Source organism: Anomaloglossus baeobatrachus, chromosome 2, assembly GCF_048569485.1.
Source record: "Anomaloglossus baeobatrachus isolate aAnoBae1 chromosome 2, aAnoBae1.hap1, whole genome shotgun sequence".
Classification (NCBI taxonomy): domain Eukaryota; kingdom Metazoa; phylum Chordata; class Amphibia; order Anura; family Aromobatidae; genus Anomaloglossus; species Anomaloglossus baeobatrachus.
Genome location: NC_134354.1, coordinates 20412443 through 20431028, shown reverse-complemented (window position 1 = coordinate 20431028; position 18586 = coordinate 20412443). Strand labels below are relative to the sequence as shown.

Below are 18586 nucleotides of genomic sequence, written 5' to 3'. Positions count from 1 at the left end.
CATCCAAAACGCTGCATTCTAAAACGCAACGTACGCATGGATTTTGCAAAATTCGGCGTCTTTGCTGGGGACGCAGAACGCATGCGTTTACGCAGCAATTTAAAACGCTGCGGAAACGCATGCATGAAACATGCACACGTGTGCACGCAGTCTTGGCACCATATAGTAATTTTGGCCAACATCTTGTAGTAATGAGCCCCATCCTGGTCCCATCTTGTGGTAATGTCCCCCATTATTGTCACAATATTGTAGTAATGTGCCCATCCTGGTCCCCATCCTGTAATAATATGCCCATCCTGGTCCTAATCTTGTAGTAATGTCCCCATCATGGTCCTCATCCTGTAGTAATGTCCCCATCTCCGTCCCCATCTTGTAGTAATGTCCCCAACCTGCAGTAATGTGCCCATCCTTGTCCCCATCCTGCAGTAATATGCCCATCCTGGACTCCATCCTGTAGTAATATGCCCATCCTGGACTCCATCCTGTAGTAATATGCCCATCCTAGACTCCATCCTGTAGTAATGTGCCCATCCAGGTCCCCATCCGGTAGTAATGTGTCCGGCCATCCTGGTGCCCACCATGTAGTAGTGCCTATTATTGTCCCCATCCTGTAGTAATATTGCCCATTCTTGTCACCATCATGTAATAGTGTGTCCATCCTGGTCCCCATCCTGTAGTAATGTGCCCATCCTTGTCCCCATCTTGCAATAATGTGCACATCCTTGTCCCCATCCTGTAGTAATGTGCCCATCCTTGTCCCCATCTTGCAATAATGTGCACATCTTTGTCCCCATCCTGTAATAATGTGCCCATCCTTGTCCCCATCCTGTAGTAATGTGCCCATTCTTGTCCCCATCCAGTAGTAATGTGCCCCTCCTTGTCCCCTTGTAGTAATGTGTCCATGATGATACTCTTCTTGTAGTAATGTCCCCTTTCCTAGCCCCCTTCTTTTAGCAATGTCTCATCCTGTGTAAATTTCCCCTAATATGCCATTCTTCAAATACACATAGAGGGGGTGATTATTTTTACCTGTCCTTCCCATAACGATCGTGGCCTGCAGAAGGGGGCACCGCTGAAAGAGCTTCATCTCAGTTCAATGAATTGCCGGCGCCACGCAGACAAGGTCTCTGCAGCTGTACCAATGGCAGCTGACGGTCAATCAGAGGTCAGCAGCTGACGGTTTATGACGTCAGCTGCTGGCCTCAGATTGTCTGGCGGCTGCCATTGGTGTAGCTGCAGAGACCTTCCCTGCATGATGCCGACAATTCATTCAAATGAGATAAAGCGCTTTCAGCAGCAACCCCATCACTGGCCCTGATGTCATGGGAGCCATGGGCCTGAGGGCCGCAAGAAGTAGCCTTAGGGGGCCGCATGCAGCTTGTGGCCCATGTGTTTGAGACCCCAGATCTAAACCATCCATTTCAGCTCTGGCAGGATGTGTAGTGTCATTCTGCTGGAAGGTGAACCTATGCCCCAGTCTTAGGTCTTTTTCATCCTTTAACAAGTTCCCCTCCAGGACTTCCCTTTATTTAGCTCCATCCATCTCCCCATCAACACTGACAAACTTCCCTGCCCCTGCTGAAGAAAAGCATCCTCACAGCAGGATTCTGTCACCACCATGTATGCCGTTGGGGATGGTGTTTTCAGGGTAATGTGCAGTGTTAGTTTTCCGCCACACATAGCGTTTTGTATTTAGCCCCAAAAGTTCTCATTTGATTTCATCTGGCAAGAGCACCTTCTTCCACATGCTCACCGTTTCCCCTACCGCGGTTTTTAGAAAAATGCAAATGGGACTTCTTATGGTTTGCTTTCAAAAATGCTTTTGTTTTTGCAACTCTTCCATAAAGGCCAGATTTGTAGCGTCTACGACTAATAGTCGTCCTGTGGACAGATTCTCCCACCTGAGCTGTGATAAAAAAATAACGCGCATTGGGGAACTGGCACCACATCCTAACAAGGGTAGCATGCTATTTATTACTGATCACCTAGACTTTGCCGACTGTATTTTTTAGTAGATGGTCTATCCTTCTTATACTTTGTACTTGTTACTTGATCCTCATTCAGATTTAATATATAGAGCATATCTAATTCCCCAGTCTTGTGTTGTGGTGCCATCTACTGGCTAATTGACATACTTAACTTTTGTAACCATGTAATAAAATTATTTTAAATCTCTCTACAAATGGTTCAATTGCATTATTTTTATATGATTCCTTCAAAGCGCATAGTGCAGAACTATATACATTAGTCCTTTTTAAAGTACATGACATCTGTTGCTTAACATTCTTTATGCTATAACTATTGTACTCAGACATTGCTAACATTGGTTTAAGCTCCTCCAGAGTGACCATGGGCCTCTCGGATGCTCCTCTAATTAGTGCTCTGCTTCTTGGGATGTCAGTTTTGGTGGTTGCCATGTCTTGGTTTGTTTGCAGTTGTGGATGATAGATTGTACAGAGCCTTTTATAATGTAACCCTGCTTTCCTCTCCTCCTCTTTATCCCTGACCTGTCTGGTGGGTTCCTTAGTTTTCATGATGCTGTTTGATCCCTGATAGAAGTCCATAAAGTAGACAACCACGGCATACACCACGGCCGTTTCGCACCTTGGAAGGTGCGAAACGGCCGTCGTCCTTGGATGGCCTGCACCCGGCTCTTTCCTTCCCTCTATTTTACCTGCACGTTATATGGAATAAAAGCACTTTCTGGATCTTGGATGGTGTATGCCGTGGTTTTCTACTTTATGGACTTCTGTTCTGGATATCTCCTCTCCTCGTCCACGTGCACCCATTTCCATTTCTTCTAAAAGGAGGACTGAGGCTGTTCCAAGGTGTTCGGTGTAAGGTATTGCATGGTTCAGTGCGGAATCGCTTCTGTTTATTACTTTGATCACTAATGTTCTCACACTAACCTCTTAGGCCTTCACAGAAAAGCTGTAATTTTACTAAGAATAAATTACACACAGATGACGTTAGTGTACTAATCAGTGACTTCTGCAGGCGATTAGTCACTGATTTTATTTAGGGGTATCACACTAAAGGGGGATGAATACAATTGCATCACAGATTTATATTTTGATTTTTCAAATATTTAGAAAACCATGTATCATTTCATTTACACCTTACAATTACTTGTACTTAGTGTTAGTATCACTCAAAATCCCCCAAAATACATATAAAGAGGTGGTTCTCTCCGAAGCATAGTGGCCACATCGATTTAAGGCTGGGAAAGAAGGCTTTTTCTAAATACCTTCTTTTTCCAATACAGCCGGTGAGCGGCATGATCGCTGTCCGCTCAGTCCCGACCAAGTGACCCGGGCTGCTGCGGCCTGTGATGTCCGGTGATGTCATGTGAGTTTACAGGACCCGGTCTCCCTGATTGACTGGGCTGTGGGCGGAGTTTCATCCCGCATCACAGCATCTCGTGCGCTTGCCGTGCTCTGTTAAGTGGTAACGGTGAGAGCGCGACATGCTGAGCTGTAACGTGCGATGAAACTCCGCCCACAACCCAGTCACTCAGGGAGACTTGGTCCCGCCTTGGTGAGGTCGAGTCAACTTCCAATTCCGGAAGGTGACGTGACATCAGAGGCCACGGCAGCCAGGGTCACGTGATGGGGATGAGCGGACAGTAATAGTGCCGCTCACAGGCTAAATTGGAAAAAGAAGGTATTTAGAAAAAGCCTTCTTTCCCTGCCTTAAATTGATGTGGCCACTATGCTTTGCAGTGGACCACCTCTTTAACCCCTTCAGCCCCCGGGCACTTTCCGTTTTTGCGTTTTTGTTTTTTGCTCCTTTTCTTCCAAGAGCCGTAACGTTTTTATTATTCCGTCAATCTTGCCATATGAGGGCTTGTTTTTTGCGGGACGAGTTGTACTTTTAAATGAAATCATAAGTTTTACCATATAGTGTACTGGAAAACGGCAAAAAAATTCCAAGTGCGGAAAAATTGCAAAAAAAGTGGGATCGTACAATAGTTTTTGGGATATTTTATTCACGGTGTTCACTATATGGTAAAACTGATGTCTGGGTGTGATGCCTCAGGTCGGTGCGAGTTTGTAGACACCAAACATGTATAGGTTTACTTGTATCTAAGGGGTTAAAAAAAATTCACAAGTTTGTCCAATAAAATTGGCGCACGTTTTGCGCCATTTTCCGAAACACGTAGAGTTCTTATTTTTTGGGATCTATGGCTCAGTGATGGCTTATTTTTTGCGTCTCGAGCTGACGTTTATAATGGTACCATTTTTGCGCAGATGCTACGTTTTGATCGCCTGTTATTGCATTTTGCGCAAAACTTGCGGCGACCAAAAAACGTAATTTTGGCGTTTGGAATTTTTTTGCCACTACGCTGTTTACCAATCAGAATAATTGATTTTATATTTTGATAGATCGGGCATTTCTGAACGCGGCAATACCAAATATGTGTATATTTATTTATTTTTTAACCCTTTAATTTTCAATGGGGGGAAAGGGGGGTGATTTGAACTTTTAGGTTTTTTGTTTTTTTTTTTATTTTTTAAAACTTTTTTTTTTACTTTTTTTTTTAATTTTACTAGTCCCCCTAGGGGGCTATAGCAATCAGCAATCCGATCGCTGATCGCTATCTGCTGATCACAGCAATACCGCTGTAATCAGCAGATTCACTCACTTTGGTTTTCCCTCTGCTCTCGGCCGAGGGAAAATGAAAGTGAAAGATCATAGCAGCAGGCGTCATCACATGACCCTGTGCTACGATGGCAACCACCGATAGTCACGTGATAACACACGTGACTTCCGGTGGGGGCGGCGGTAAGTAACAAACATGGCCGCGCGCATTTAAATCTTGCTGCCAGACTTTGGCAGCAAGATTTAAGGGGTTAATGGCCGCGGGTGGAAGCGATTCCACCCGCGGCTAGCAGGCACACATGTCAGCTGTTGAAAACAGCTGATATGTGTGCCGATCCACGCCGCCTGCCCGCGGCAGGGGGCGGGGCTTAACGGGACACGATCCTGGACGGATAGATCCGTCCAAGGTCGTGAAGGGGTTAAGTTTGTGGGTGTAACTTGAAAAAATGTGGAAACGTTAACGGGATATGAATACTTTTTCAAGGCACTGCTGCTATAACCATGGAATCATCTATATATAATTTTATAAGTACGGCTGGTATAATGTGGGCATCTCCTGTATATAATTATATATGTACAGCTGGTATAACCTGGGTATCTCCTGTATATAATTATATATGTACAGCTGGTATAACCTGGGCATCTCCTGTATATAATTATATATGTACAGCTGGTATAACCTGGGCATCTCCTGTATATAATTATATATGTACAGCTGGTATAACCTGGGTATCTCCTGTATATAATTATATATGTACAGCTGGTATAACCTAGATATCTCATGCATATAAGTATACTGTGAGCAAAATACTCTGCTTCTATGCCTTTGGAACTCCAAATTAATAAGATTTGTTTTACAAGCACTTGGAGAAATCAATGCAGCACACACCATCTATGGTGTACTGAAAGTTTCTACTTTATTACATCATTTGACCAGCTTATATAGTACCTCAAACAAAGAAATTACTATGCACCATTGAGAGCTGTAGGGATGTCTGTAGAAATGTGAAACCTCCCCGCCTATCAGTGTTAGCTGAGCCCTATGACATTCAGTTATAAGACAAGATGGTTTCGATAGAATACAAAATGGCTTATATTCTCTCACAATATGTACAGCTGGTATAAGCTGGGTATCTATATAATTATATATGTACAGCTGGTATAACCTGGACATCTCCTGTATATAATTATATATGTACAGCTGGTATAACCTGGGCATCTCCTGTGTATAATTATATATGTACAGCTGGTATAACCTGGGTATCCTCTGTATATAATTATATATGTACAGCCGGTATAACCTTGGCATCTCCTGTATATAATTATATATGAGCAGCCGGTATAACCTGGGAATCTCCTGTATATAATTATACATGTACAGCTGGTATAACCTGGGTATCTCCTGTATATAATTATATATGTACAGCTGGTATAACCTGGGCATCTCCTGTATATAATTATACATGTACAGCTGGTATAACCTGGGTATCTCCTGTATATAATTATATATATACAGCTGATATAACCTGGGCATCTCCTGTATATAATTATATATATATATACAGCTGATATATAATTATATACAGGAGATGCCCAGGTTATATCAGCTGTATATATATAATTATATACAGGAGATGCCCAGGTTATACCAGCTGTACATGTATAATTATATACAGGAGATGCCCAGGTTATAGCAGCTGTACATATATAATTATATACAGGAGATACCCAGGTTATACCAGCTGTACATGTATAATTATATACAGGAGATGCCCAGGTTATACCGGCTGTACATATATAATTATATACAGGAGATGCCCAGGTTATACCAGCTGTACATATATAATTATATACAGGAGATGCCCAGGTTATATGTACAGCTGGTATAACCTGGGCATCTCCTGTATATAATTATATATGTACAGCTGGTATAACCTGGACATCTCCTGTATATAATTATATATGTACAGCTGGTATAACCTGGGCATCTCCTGTATATAATTATATATGTACAGCTGGTATAACCTGGACATCTCCTGTATATAATTATATATGTACAGCTGGTATAACCTGGGCATCTCCTGTGTATAATTATATAACAACAATACATACAATTTTAAACCTAATCTAGTTCTAATTCTGGTATAAACGTAATACATGATACTTATTCAATTAGTTTAATAAGAAAATTGTTTGTCTACATCTATCTCCTGACATATTATTTGAAAATCATACTTTGTAAATACTTAATCCGACTGTATGTCATAGTTTTTACCAATGTTATTTGTTTTGTTTCTCCTTTTGCATATGTCTATATTATTTGTTTGATATAGCATCAAGTAATGCTATACAGCACATTCTGTTTTATTGTTTTTGTTAGAACTGTTTTATGTATAAACTTTGAAAACCTAATAAAAATTATTGAATCATAACTATATATGTACAGCTGGTATAACCTGGGTATTTCCTGTATATAATTATATATGTATAGCTGGTATAACCTGGGTATTTCCTGTATGTAATTATATATGTACAGCTGCTATAACCTGGGTATCTCCTGTATATAATTATATATGTACAGCCGGTATAACCTGGGCATCTCCTGTATATAATTATATATGTACAGCCGGTATAACCTGGGCATCTCCTGTATATAATTATATATGTACAGCCGGTATAACCTGGGCATCTCCTGTATATAATTATATATGTATAGCTGGTATAACCTGGGTATTTCCTGTATGTAATTATATATGTACAGCTGCTATAACCTGGGTATCTCCTGTATATAATTATATATGTACAGCCGGTATAACCTGGGCATCTCCTGTATATAATTATATATGTACAGCCGGTATAACCTGGGCACCTCCTGTATATAATTATATATGTACAGCCGGTATAACCTGGGCATCTCCTGTATATAATTATATATGTACAGCCGGTATAACCTGGGCATCTCCTGTATATAATTATATATGTATAGCTGGTATAACCTGGGCATCTCCTGTATATAATTATATATGTACAGCTGGTATAACCCGGGCATCTCCTGTATATAATTATATATGTACAGCTGGTATAACCTGGACATCTCCTGTATATAATTATATATGTACAGCTGGTATAACCTGGGCATCTCCTGTATATAATTATATATGTATAGCTGGTATAACCTGGGCATCTCCTGTATATAATTATATATGTACAGCTGGTATAACCCGGGCATCTCCTGTATATAATTATATATGTACAGCCGGTATAACCTGGACATCTCCTGTATATAATTATATATGTACAGCTGGTATAACCTGGGCATCTCCTGTATATAATTATATATGTACAGCTGGTATAACCTGGGCATCTCCTGTATATAATTATATATATATAGCTGGTATAACCTGGGCATCTCCTGTATATAATTATATATGTACAGCTGGTATAACCTGGGCATCTCCTGTATATAATTATATATGTATAGCAGGTATAACCTGGGCATCTCCTGTATATAATTATATATGTACAGCTGGTATAACCTGGGCATCTCCTGTATATAATTATATATGTACAGCTGGTATAACCTGGGCATCTCCTGTATATAATTATATATGTATAGCTGGTATAACCTGGGCATCTCCTGTATATAATTATATATGTACAGCTGCTATAACCTGGGTATCTCCTGTATATAATTATATATGTACAGCCGGTATAACCTGGGCATCTCCTGTATATAATTATATATGTACAGCCGGTATAACCTGGGCATCTCCTGTATATAATTATATATGTATAGCTGGTATAACCTGGGCATCTCCTGTATATAATTATATATGTACAGCCGGTATAACCTGGGCATCTCCTGTATATAATTATATATGTACAGCCGGTATAACCTGGGCATCTCCTGTATATAATTATATATGTACAGCCGGTATAACCTAGATATCTCATGCATATAAGTATACTGTGAGCAAAATACTCTGCTTCTATGCCTTTGGAACTCCAAATTAATAAGATTTGTTTTACAAGCACTTGGAGAAATCAATGCAGCACACACCATCTATGGTGTACTGAAAGTTTCTACTTTATTACATCATTTGACCAGCTTATATAGTACCTCAAACAAAGAAATTACTATGCACCTTTGAGAGCTGTAGGGATGTCTGTAGAAATTTGAAACCTCCCCGCCTATCAGTGTTAGCTGAGCCCTATGACATTCAGTTATAAGACAAGATGGTTTCGATAGAATACAAAATGGCTTATATTCTCTCACAATATGTACAGCTGGTATAAGCTGGGTATCTATATAATTATATATGTACAGCTGGTATAACCTGAGCATCTCCTGTATATAATTATATATGTATAGCTGGTATAACCTGGGTATCTCCTGTACATAATTATATATGTACAGCTGGTATAACCTGGGCATCTCCTGTATATAATTATATATGTACAGCTGGTAAAACCTGGGCATCTCCTATAATTATATATGTACAGCTGGTATAACCTGGGCATCCTCTGTATATAATTATATATGTACAGCTGGTATAACCTGGGCATCTCCTGTATATAATTATATATGTACAGCTGGTATAACCTGGTATCTCCTGTATATAGTTATATATGTACAGCTGGTATAACCCGGGCATCTCCTGTATATAATTATATATGTACAGCCGGTATAACCTGGGCATCTCCTGTATATAATTATATATGTACAGCCGGTATAACCTGGGCATCTCCTGTATATAATTATATATGTACAGCTGGTAAAACCTGGGCATCTCCTATAATTATATATGTACAGCTGGTATAACCTGGGCATCCTCTGTATATAATTATATATGTACAGCTGGTATAACCTGGGCATCTCCTGTATATAATTATATATGTACAGCTGGTATAACCTGGTATCTCCTGTATATAGTTATATATGTACAGCTGGTATAACCCGGGCATCTCCTGTATATAATTATATATGTACAGCCGGTATAACCTGGGCATCTCCTGTATATAATTATATATCTACAGCTGGTATAACCTGGTATCTCCTGTATATAATTATCTATATATGCAGCTGATATAACCTGGGCATCTCCTGTGTATAATTATATATGTACAGCTGGTATAACCTGGGCATCTCCTGTATATAATTATATATATACAGCTGATATAACCTGGGTATCTCCTGTATATAATTATTTATGTACAGCCGGTATAACCCGGGCATCTCCTGTATATAATTATATATGTACAGCTGGTATAACCTGGGCATCTCCTGTATATAATTATATATGTACAGCTGGTATAACCTGGGCATCTCCTGTATATAATTATATATATACAGCTGATATAACCTGGGCATCTCCTGTATATAATTATATATGTACAGTGCCTACAAGTAGTATTCACCCCCCTGCAGATTTAGCAGGTTTGATAAGATGCAAATAAGTTAGAGCCTGCAAACTTCAAACAAGAGCAGGATTTATTAACAGATGCATAAATCTTACAAACCAACAAGTTATGTTGCTCAGTTAAATTTTAATACATTTTCAACATAAAAGTGTGGGTCAATTATTATTCAACCCCTAGGTTTAATATTTTGTGGAATAACCCTTGTTTGCAATTACAGCTAATAATCGTCTTTTATAAGACCTGATCAGGCCGGCACAGGTCTCTGGAGTTATCTTGGCCCACTCCTCCATGCAGATCTTCTCCAAGTTATCTAGGTTCTTTGGGTGTCTCATGTGAACTTTAATCTTGAGCTCCTTCCACAAGTTTTCAATTGGGTTAAGGTCAGGAGACTGACTAGGCCACTGCAACACCTTGATTTTTTCCCTCTTGAACCAGGCCTTGGTTTTCTTGGCTGTGTGCTTTGGGTAGTTGTCTTGTTGGAAGATGAAATGATGACCCATCTTAAGATCCTTGATGGAGGAGCGGAGGTTCTTGGCCAAAATCTCCAGGTAAACCGTGCTATCCATCTTCCCATTGATGTGGACCAGATGGCCAGGCCCCTTGGCTGAGAAACAGCCCCACAGCATGATGCTGCCACCACCATGCTTGACTGTAGGGATGGTATTCTTGGGGTCGTATGCAGTGCCATCCAGTCTCCAAACGTCACGTGTGTAGTTGGCACCAAAGATCTCGATCTTGGTCTCATCAGACCAGAGAACCTTGAACCAGTCTGTCTCAGAGTCCTCCAAGTGATCATAAGCAAACTGTAGACGAGCCTTGACATGACGCTTTGAAAGTAAAGGTACCTTACGGGCTCGTCTGGAACGGAGACCATTGCGGTGGAGTACGTTACTTATGGTATTGACTGAAACCAATGTCCCCACTGCCATGAGATCTTCCCGGAGCTCCTTCCTTGTTGTCCTTGGGTTAGCCTTGACTCTTCGGACAAGCCTGGCCTTGGCACGGGAGGAAACTTTCAAAGGCTGTCCAGGCCGTGGAAGGCTAACAGTAGTTCCATAAGCCTTCCACTTCCGGATGATGCTCCCAACAGTGGAGACAGGTAGGCCCAACTCCTTGGAAAGGGTTTTGTACCCCTTGCCAGCCTTGTGACCCTCCACGATCTCGTCTCTGATGGCCTTGGAATGCTCCTTTGTCTTTCCCATGTTGACCAAGTATGAGTGCTGTTCACAAGTTTGGGGAGGGTCTTAATTAGTCAGAAAAGGCTGGAAAAAGAGATAATTAATCCAAACATGTGAAGCTCATTGTTCTTTGTGCCTGAAATACTTCTTAATACTTTAGGGGAACCAAACTGAATTCTTGTGGTTTGAGGGGTTGAATAATAAATGACCCTCTGAATAAACTTTTCACAATTTAAAAAAAAAAAAATAAAAAAAGAAATAACATTCTTTTTTGCTGCATTTCACACTTCCAGGCTGATCTACAGTCCAAATGTCACAATGGAAAGTTACCTCCGAATGTGTAAACCTGCTAAATCTGCAGGGGGTTGAATACTACTTGTAGGAACTGTACAGCTGGTATAACCCGGGCATCTCCTGTATATAATTATATATATACAGCCGGTATAACCTGGGCATCTCCTGTGTATAATTATATATGTACAGCTGGTATAACCTGGGCATCTCCTGTATATAATTATATATGTACAGCTGCTATAACCTGTGCATCTCCTGTATATAATTATATATGTACAGCTGGTATAACCTGGACATCTCCTGTATATAATTATATATGTACAGCTGGTATAACCTGGGCATCTCCTGTATATAATTATATATGTACAGCTGCTATAACCTGTGCATCTCCTGTATATAATTATATATGTACAGCTGGTATAACCTGGACATCTCCTGTATATAATTATATATGTACAGCTGGTATAACCTGGGCATCTCCTGTATATAATTATATATGTACAGCTGGTATAACCTGGGCATCTCCTGTGTATAATTATATAACAACAATACATACAATTTTAAACCTAATCTAGTTCTAATTCTGGTATAAACGTAATACATGATACTTATTCAATTAGTTTAATAAGAAAATTGTTTGTCTACATCTATCTCCTGACATATTATTTGAAAATCATACTTTGTAAATACTTAATCCGACTGTATGTCATAGTTTTTACCAATGTTATTTGTTTTGTTTCTCCTTTTGCATATGTCTATATTATTTGTTTGATATAGCATCAAGTAATGCTATACAGCACATTCTGTTTTATTGTTTTTGTTAGAACTGTTTTATGTATAAACTTTGAAAACCTAATAAAAATTATTGAATCATAACTATATATGTACAGCTGGTATAACCTGGGTATTTCCTGTATATAATTATATATGTACAGCTGGTATAACCTGGACATTACCTGTATATAATTATATATGTACAGCCGGTATAACCTGGACATCTCCTGTATATAATTATATATGTACAGCCGGTATAACCTGGGCATCTCCTGTATATAATTATATATGTACAGCCGGTATAACCTGGGTATCTCCTGTATATAATTATATATGTACAGCCGGTATAACCTGGGCATCTCCTGTATATAATTATATATGTACAGCCGGTATAACCTGGGCATCTCCTGTATATAATTATATATGTACAGCTGGTATAACCTGGGGATCTCCTGTATATAATTATATATGTACAGCTGGTATAACCTGGGCATCTCCTGTATATAATTATATATGTACAGCTGGTATAACCTGGGTATCTCTTATATATAATTATATATGTACAGCTGGTATAACCTGGGTATCTCCTGTATATAATTATATATATATATATATATATATATATATATATATATATATATATATATATATATATATATATAGCTGGTATAATCTGGGCATCTCCTGTATATAATTATATATATACAGCCGGTATAACCTGGGTATCTCCTGTATATAATTATATATATACAGCCGGTATAACCTGGGTATCTCCTGTATATAATTTTATATATATATATATACAGCTGGTATAACCTGGGTATCTCCTGTATATAATTTTATATATATATATATATACAGCCGGTATAATCTGGGCATCTCCTGTATATAATTATTTATGTACAGCTGGTATAACATGGGTAAGTCCTGTATATAATTATGTAAGTACTGATGGTAAAACATAAATTTTCCATTCTATTAACTATTCTATTTTTTACAGCAATCCTACTTTGGAGCCTTCTTTTTCGAACCTGCTTAAAACTTTTGCACACTACTGTACAACTCTTAACGCTTTAAAAATAGATAGTCCTACTGCTTGAATAGAACATTGTTGTCCTTGTTTTATATTTTAGACCGCAAATCTAACGTACGGTGTGAAAATATCCATAGACTATTAAAGTATGAATGCGGCTTTAGAGATAACTGCAGGGAGGAATTTTAATACAAATCTCCACAGAGAGGGTAGAAAGGATTTACAGTGTTATGGATGGCAGAGAAAACTAGCTACAGAAGAGGAGGAGGTCACATGAAGAGGACATGAGTTTACTCTGAATGAAGACATGATTAGATGTGTGGAAAACAGGTCATCATCACCTTACTTCATTGGAGATTTATGCATGTTGGCTGGTGGAGACCTTTTCATACCATGGTGTGCTGTAATACAGTGTACAAATAATTCATTCTAAACAGTACCATACAGCAGAGTGCCAAATAAATTGTGCCATTTAGTGGTATCCAATTAACAGTTACATATTTTGGCTAAGTAACCGTGATACAAGTAATGTGCTCCGTCTGTCTCTTTCCCCGTCTGTCTCTTTCCCCGTCTGCCTCTCTTCCCGTCTGTCTCTTTCCCCGTCTGCCTCTCTTCCAGTCTGCCTCTTTTCCCATCTCGCTTTCCCCGTCTGTCTCTATCAAGGTCTGTGTCTTTCCCCATCTATCTTTGTCTGTCTCTCTGGCTGTCTCCTCCTTCCCTGTCTGTGTCTCTGTCTGAATGTCTGTCTGTCTCTTTCCCCATCTGTCTCTTTCCAGGTCTTTCTCTGTCTCTTTCACCGTTTGTCTCTGTCTCGCTGTCTGTCTCTCTCTATCCGTCTCCCCACCGACATCTTATTACCTCACATATAAGCTTCTTATACTATGAATGTCTTTTGTTCCTATAGCAACAAGGATAGATGAGAAAAGCAGGCGGGTACAGGTCAATAGGAACCATATACAGATTAATCCCCCAGTGATGGTGGCAGGAACATTACATCTGTGTGTAATATTCGGTATTTATTTACAATATCTTCCTTTTTCACAGGTGGGAGTTACTCAAGAATGTGTCCAAGGTGTGGAAGACGGACGGACTGAACTCCTGCACCTACGAGCTGCTGTCCATCGAACATAACCCGCTGTATATCAACATCACTGTTGATATTGGAAAACCGCACAACTAGCCAAAAGACCGATCTCACCTCTGCGGAGCCAGGGACCACCGCGAACTTTACCGGATTACGGCATTAATTTATCAACTGCTAATGGACTGATGATGTGCGGGAGCAAAGCCTCAATAATAAAAAAAAACAAAAAACTGTCCGACGTTAAGGATCGTTTACACTACAGCTGGGCCCTCTCGAGCCTTGCCTTTTAACTGTCTTACTGTAAAACAATCAAAGCTTTATTTAGATGGATGTTTGTACGACAAGAGGAATATTTAGATTTGCGAGTCACATTCCAGATCTTTGTTACACCGGTGTTCTCACACTCACTTATTTATGACCATTTTACTTGTAAGAAAAAAAAAAAATATACATATATATTGTGTTTTCATTTCACAGAAATATATATTATATTATATATACTAGCTGTACTACCCGGCTTCGCCCGGGTTAATAACTGTTAACAAAAAAGAATGTATTAACAAAAATGTATTCTGCACACAAACACCACAAAACAAATAGAAATGTAATTATTAAAAGGCAAAAACTAAGCGAATAGAAGCATTTCACAACATATATTTCACCACCACAGATATTCCACACAGATTTAACTAAATTGGCCAAGTAATGTGCCCTGTCTGCCTCTTTCCCCGTCTGCCTTTAACCCCGTCTGCCTCTATCAAGGTCTGTGTCTTTCCCCATTAACTTTGGCTGTCTCTCTGGCTGTCTCCTCCTTCCCTGTCTCTGTCTGCATGCCTGTCTGTCTGTCTCTTTCCAGGTCTGTCTGTCTGTCTCTGTCACCGTTTGTCTCCGTTTCTCTCTCTATCAGTCTCCCCACCGACATCTTATTACCTCACATATAAGCTTCTTATACTATGAATGTCTTTTGTTCCTATAGCAACCACTCACAGCTCCTACTAATAACCTGTAGTTCCAGGCTCCATTTACTTTAATGAAGGCATGTTTTTTGGAGAGTAACTAAAGCGTTGGGTTAAATTTTCCTGTCAAAACATAGTCTACGACGTTCCCTGGGTCACATGAAGTGACTGTGCAAAATTTTGTGATTGTAAATGCGACGGTGCAGATACACTTTTCATTTCACTTTTTCCCCATTATGTAGAGAGGGGCAAAATTGATTAGTAAATTGGAACGCGCGGGGTTAAAATTTCGCCTCATAACATAGCCTATGACGCTCTCGGGGTCCAGATATGCGAGTGTGCAAAATTTTGTGGCTGTAGCTGCGACGGTGCAGATGCCAATCCCGGACATACACACATACATACATACATTCAGCTTTATATATTAGATACACACACACACACACACACACACACACACACACACACACACCCCTTGTTTTTCATATACAATTGTCATTTTAAAGGGATTTGGAAAATATCAGCTATTTTTCACTTTTGTTTCCTGGTTCGGTGGTGGGGAATGGCTGTGTGACAGATGTGACCAGCCATGTTTGCTCACATTGGGCAGTTTTTTCCGTCGCCGGGTCACCGTAGAGAAAGAAACATGATCTCTTGTTGACAAGATGTGTTTTTCCATCAGAGATGAGTCCTCACCATTTCTTTGTCATAGAGGAAGTAGCTAACTTCTCCTCTTCTAGTTTTTACTATAATTGAGCATCTGACCGAGACATGAAAAGCAATGTATGACCCAGAATGATTTTTATAATCTCAAGATTCATTTTTCACAATTTAACAGTTGTCTTTCTATTAGAATTGAGCAAAAGGACTTGCGAGACCCATGTCCAGGGGCCACATTGGTATTTAGTAGCAGCTGGACTGGAGCCCCTGCGAACCTCCTCTTACGGGTCTGCATTGTCTGGACACTGAAGAGCAGAATAGTCGTATATTTCTGGGAATGAGTCTGTGCATACATCGGCTGTCACAATACGCCATATTGGAGACCGATAAATCACTGCTGCCCTCCTCAGAGAATCCCCCGACTGACAGGAAGGAGACGATGGCCTCACTCATTTCTTACACTGCTGAGGTAAAATGAAAGCTGAAATATAGTCGCTGAGGTAAAATGAAAGCTGAAATATAGTCGCTGAGGTAAAATGAAAGCTGAAATATAGTCGCTGAGGTAAAATGAAAGCTGAAATATAGTCGCTGAGGTAAAATGAAATCTGAGCTCTCGTTGGTCGTTTTGATGGAAAAAAAAAAAGCTGAGCTCTGGTTGGTCACTGTTTAATATGAAAGCTGAGCTCTGGTTGGTCATTATGAAAAACTAATATGAGCTCAGGATGGTCATTGTGGTAAATTGAAAGTTCAGCTCTGGTTAGTCAATGTGGTAAAATGAAAGCTGAGCTCTCATTGATTGCTGATGTAGTATGAATGCTGAGCTCTGGTTGGTTACTATGGTAAAATGGAAGCTTAGCTCTGATTGGTCACTGTGGTAAAATGAAAGCGGAGCTCCAGTTAATCCCTATGGTAATATGAAAGCTGACTTTTGGTTGGTTATGGCAATACGAAAGCTGAGCTCTGATTGGTCGCTGTGCTAAAATGAAAGCTGAGCTCTGCTATGTCATTTATGGTAAAATGAAAGCTGAATTCTTGTTGGTTACTGTGGTAAAATGAAAGCTGAGGTCTGGTTGGTAGTTGTGGTAAAATGAAAGCTGACTTCTCGTTGGACCTCGTAAAATGAAAGCTGAGCCTTGTTTGGACATTGCAATAAAATGTTAGCTGACCTCTGGTTAGTCATTGCACTAATATGAAAGCTGAGTTCTGGGTTGTCGCTGTGGTAAAATGAAAGCTAACCTCTGGTTGGTCACTGTGGCAGTATGAAAACTGAACTCTGGTTGGTCACTGGTAAAATGAAAGCTGAGCTGTGATTTGTTGTTGTGGTAAAATGAAAGCTAGGTTCTGGTTGGTTGTTGTGGTGATGTGAAAGTTGAGCTCTGCTGGTAATTATGGTAAAATGAAAGCTGAGCTCTGGTTGGTCACTGTGCCAATGTGAAAGCTGAGCTCTGGTTGGTCGTACTAAAGTGAAAGCTGAGCTCTGGTTGGTAAATGTGCCAATGGGAAAGCTGAGCTCTGGTTGGTAAATGTGCCAATGTGAAAGCTGAGCTCTGGTTGGTCGTACTAAAGTGAAAGCTGAGCTCTGGTTGGTAAATGTGCCAATGGGAAAGCTGAGTTCTGGTTGGCTACTGCGATATCGTCGGGGTCAAATCGAAAGTGACGCACATCCGGCGCCGTTAACGACGTCGCAACGTGTAAAGTCTAGATGCACCGATAAACGATCGCAAAAGCGTCGAAAATCGGTGATCTGTGTAGCATCCATAGGAAGGAGGCGGGTCGCTGGCCAGTGCGACGTTGCAGGGCAGGTAAGTGCGTGTGAAGCTGCCGTAGCGATAATGTTCGCTACGGCAGCTATCACAAGATATCTCATGTGCGACGGGGGCGGGTACTATCACGCTCGGCATCGCTAGCCGATGCTAGCGATGTCGCAACATGCAAAGTACCCCTTACTGTATTGGATAACTGGGTGACAAACACGGTTGACACTATTTGCAGTAGTTATTTGGTGGATCACAGCATGATTGGGCCAGTTTTGTGTCGCTGGTGTATATATATTGGTTGTAACCATGTTTTCCTTATAAATGTTTGCAACATAGTGCCATTTATTCACATTAGAATAGTGTAGATATTTACAATGCTCTCGCGATACTTTGTGTGAAATCCGCAGGCAGTTGGGACTTCTGATGTTACCGCTCATCCCTACCCACAGTGGCTTACATACTACTGTGTGATCCATTGCTGCGACTTGGGGTGACCTCATGAGGTCATGTCAGTTCACTGCAGTGCTTCTCACACAGAACCGTGTGTGAAACGGCAGTGGCTGCTGTCCCAACCAATGGGGAATGTTCCGTTCTGCATTGTCTGGGACAGCGAGTGCGGTAATGTGGTGGAACCTCCTTATTTAGTTACGGCGGACCTGGATTAGAGATTTTGCAGAGAAATAAATTGGTGAATGAGGGTACCTTGTCTATATTTTAATAATTTTCTCTTATGTCTTTCAGGTTCGCTTTTGGGTAAAGTCATGGGACCTCACTATGGATTACGATGGACCCTTTTTTAAAAATATATAAATTGGTGAATGAGGGCT

General features: G+C 40.2%; 1 protein-coding gene across 1 annotated transcript in view; it reads left to right on the top strand.

Annotated features, from left to right (window-relative positions):
• The window catches only part of LOC142281275 (beta-1,4-galactosyltransferase 4-like), a 101098-nt gene extending 86616 nt beyond the window's left edge, over window positions 1-14482 (top strand). The window contains exon 6 of the mRNA XM_075332833.1: window positions 14347-14482. Within this exon, the coding sequence (XP_075188948.1) occupies window positions 14347-14482 (136 nt within the window). The remainder of the gene's footprint in view (window positions 1-14346) is intronic.
• The last annotated feature ends 4104 nt before the right edge of the window (window positions 14483-18586 follow it).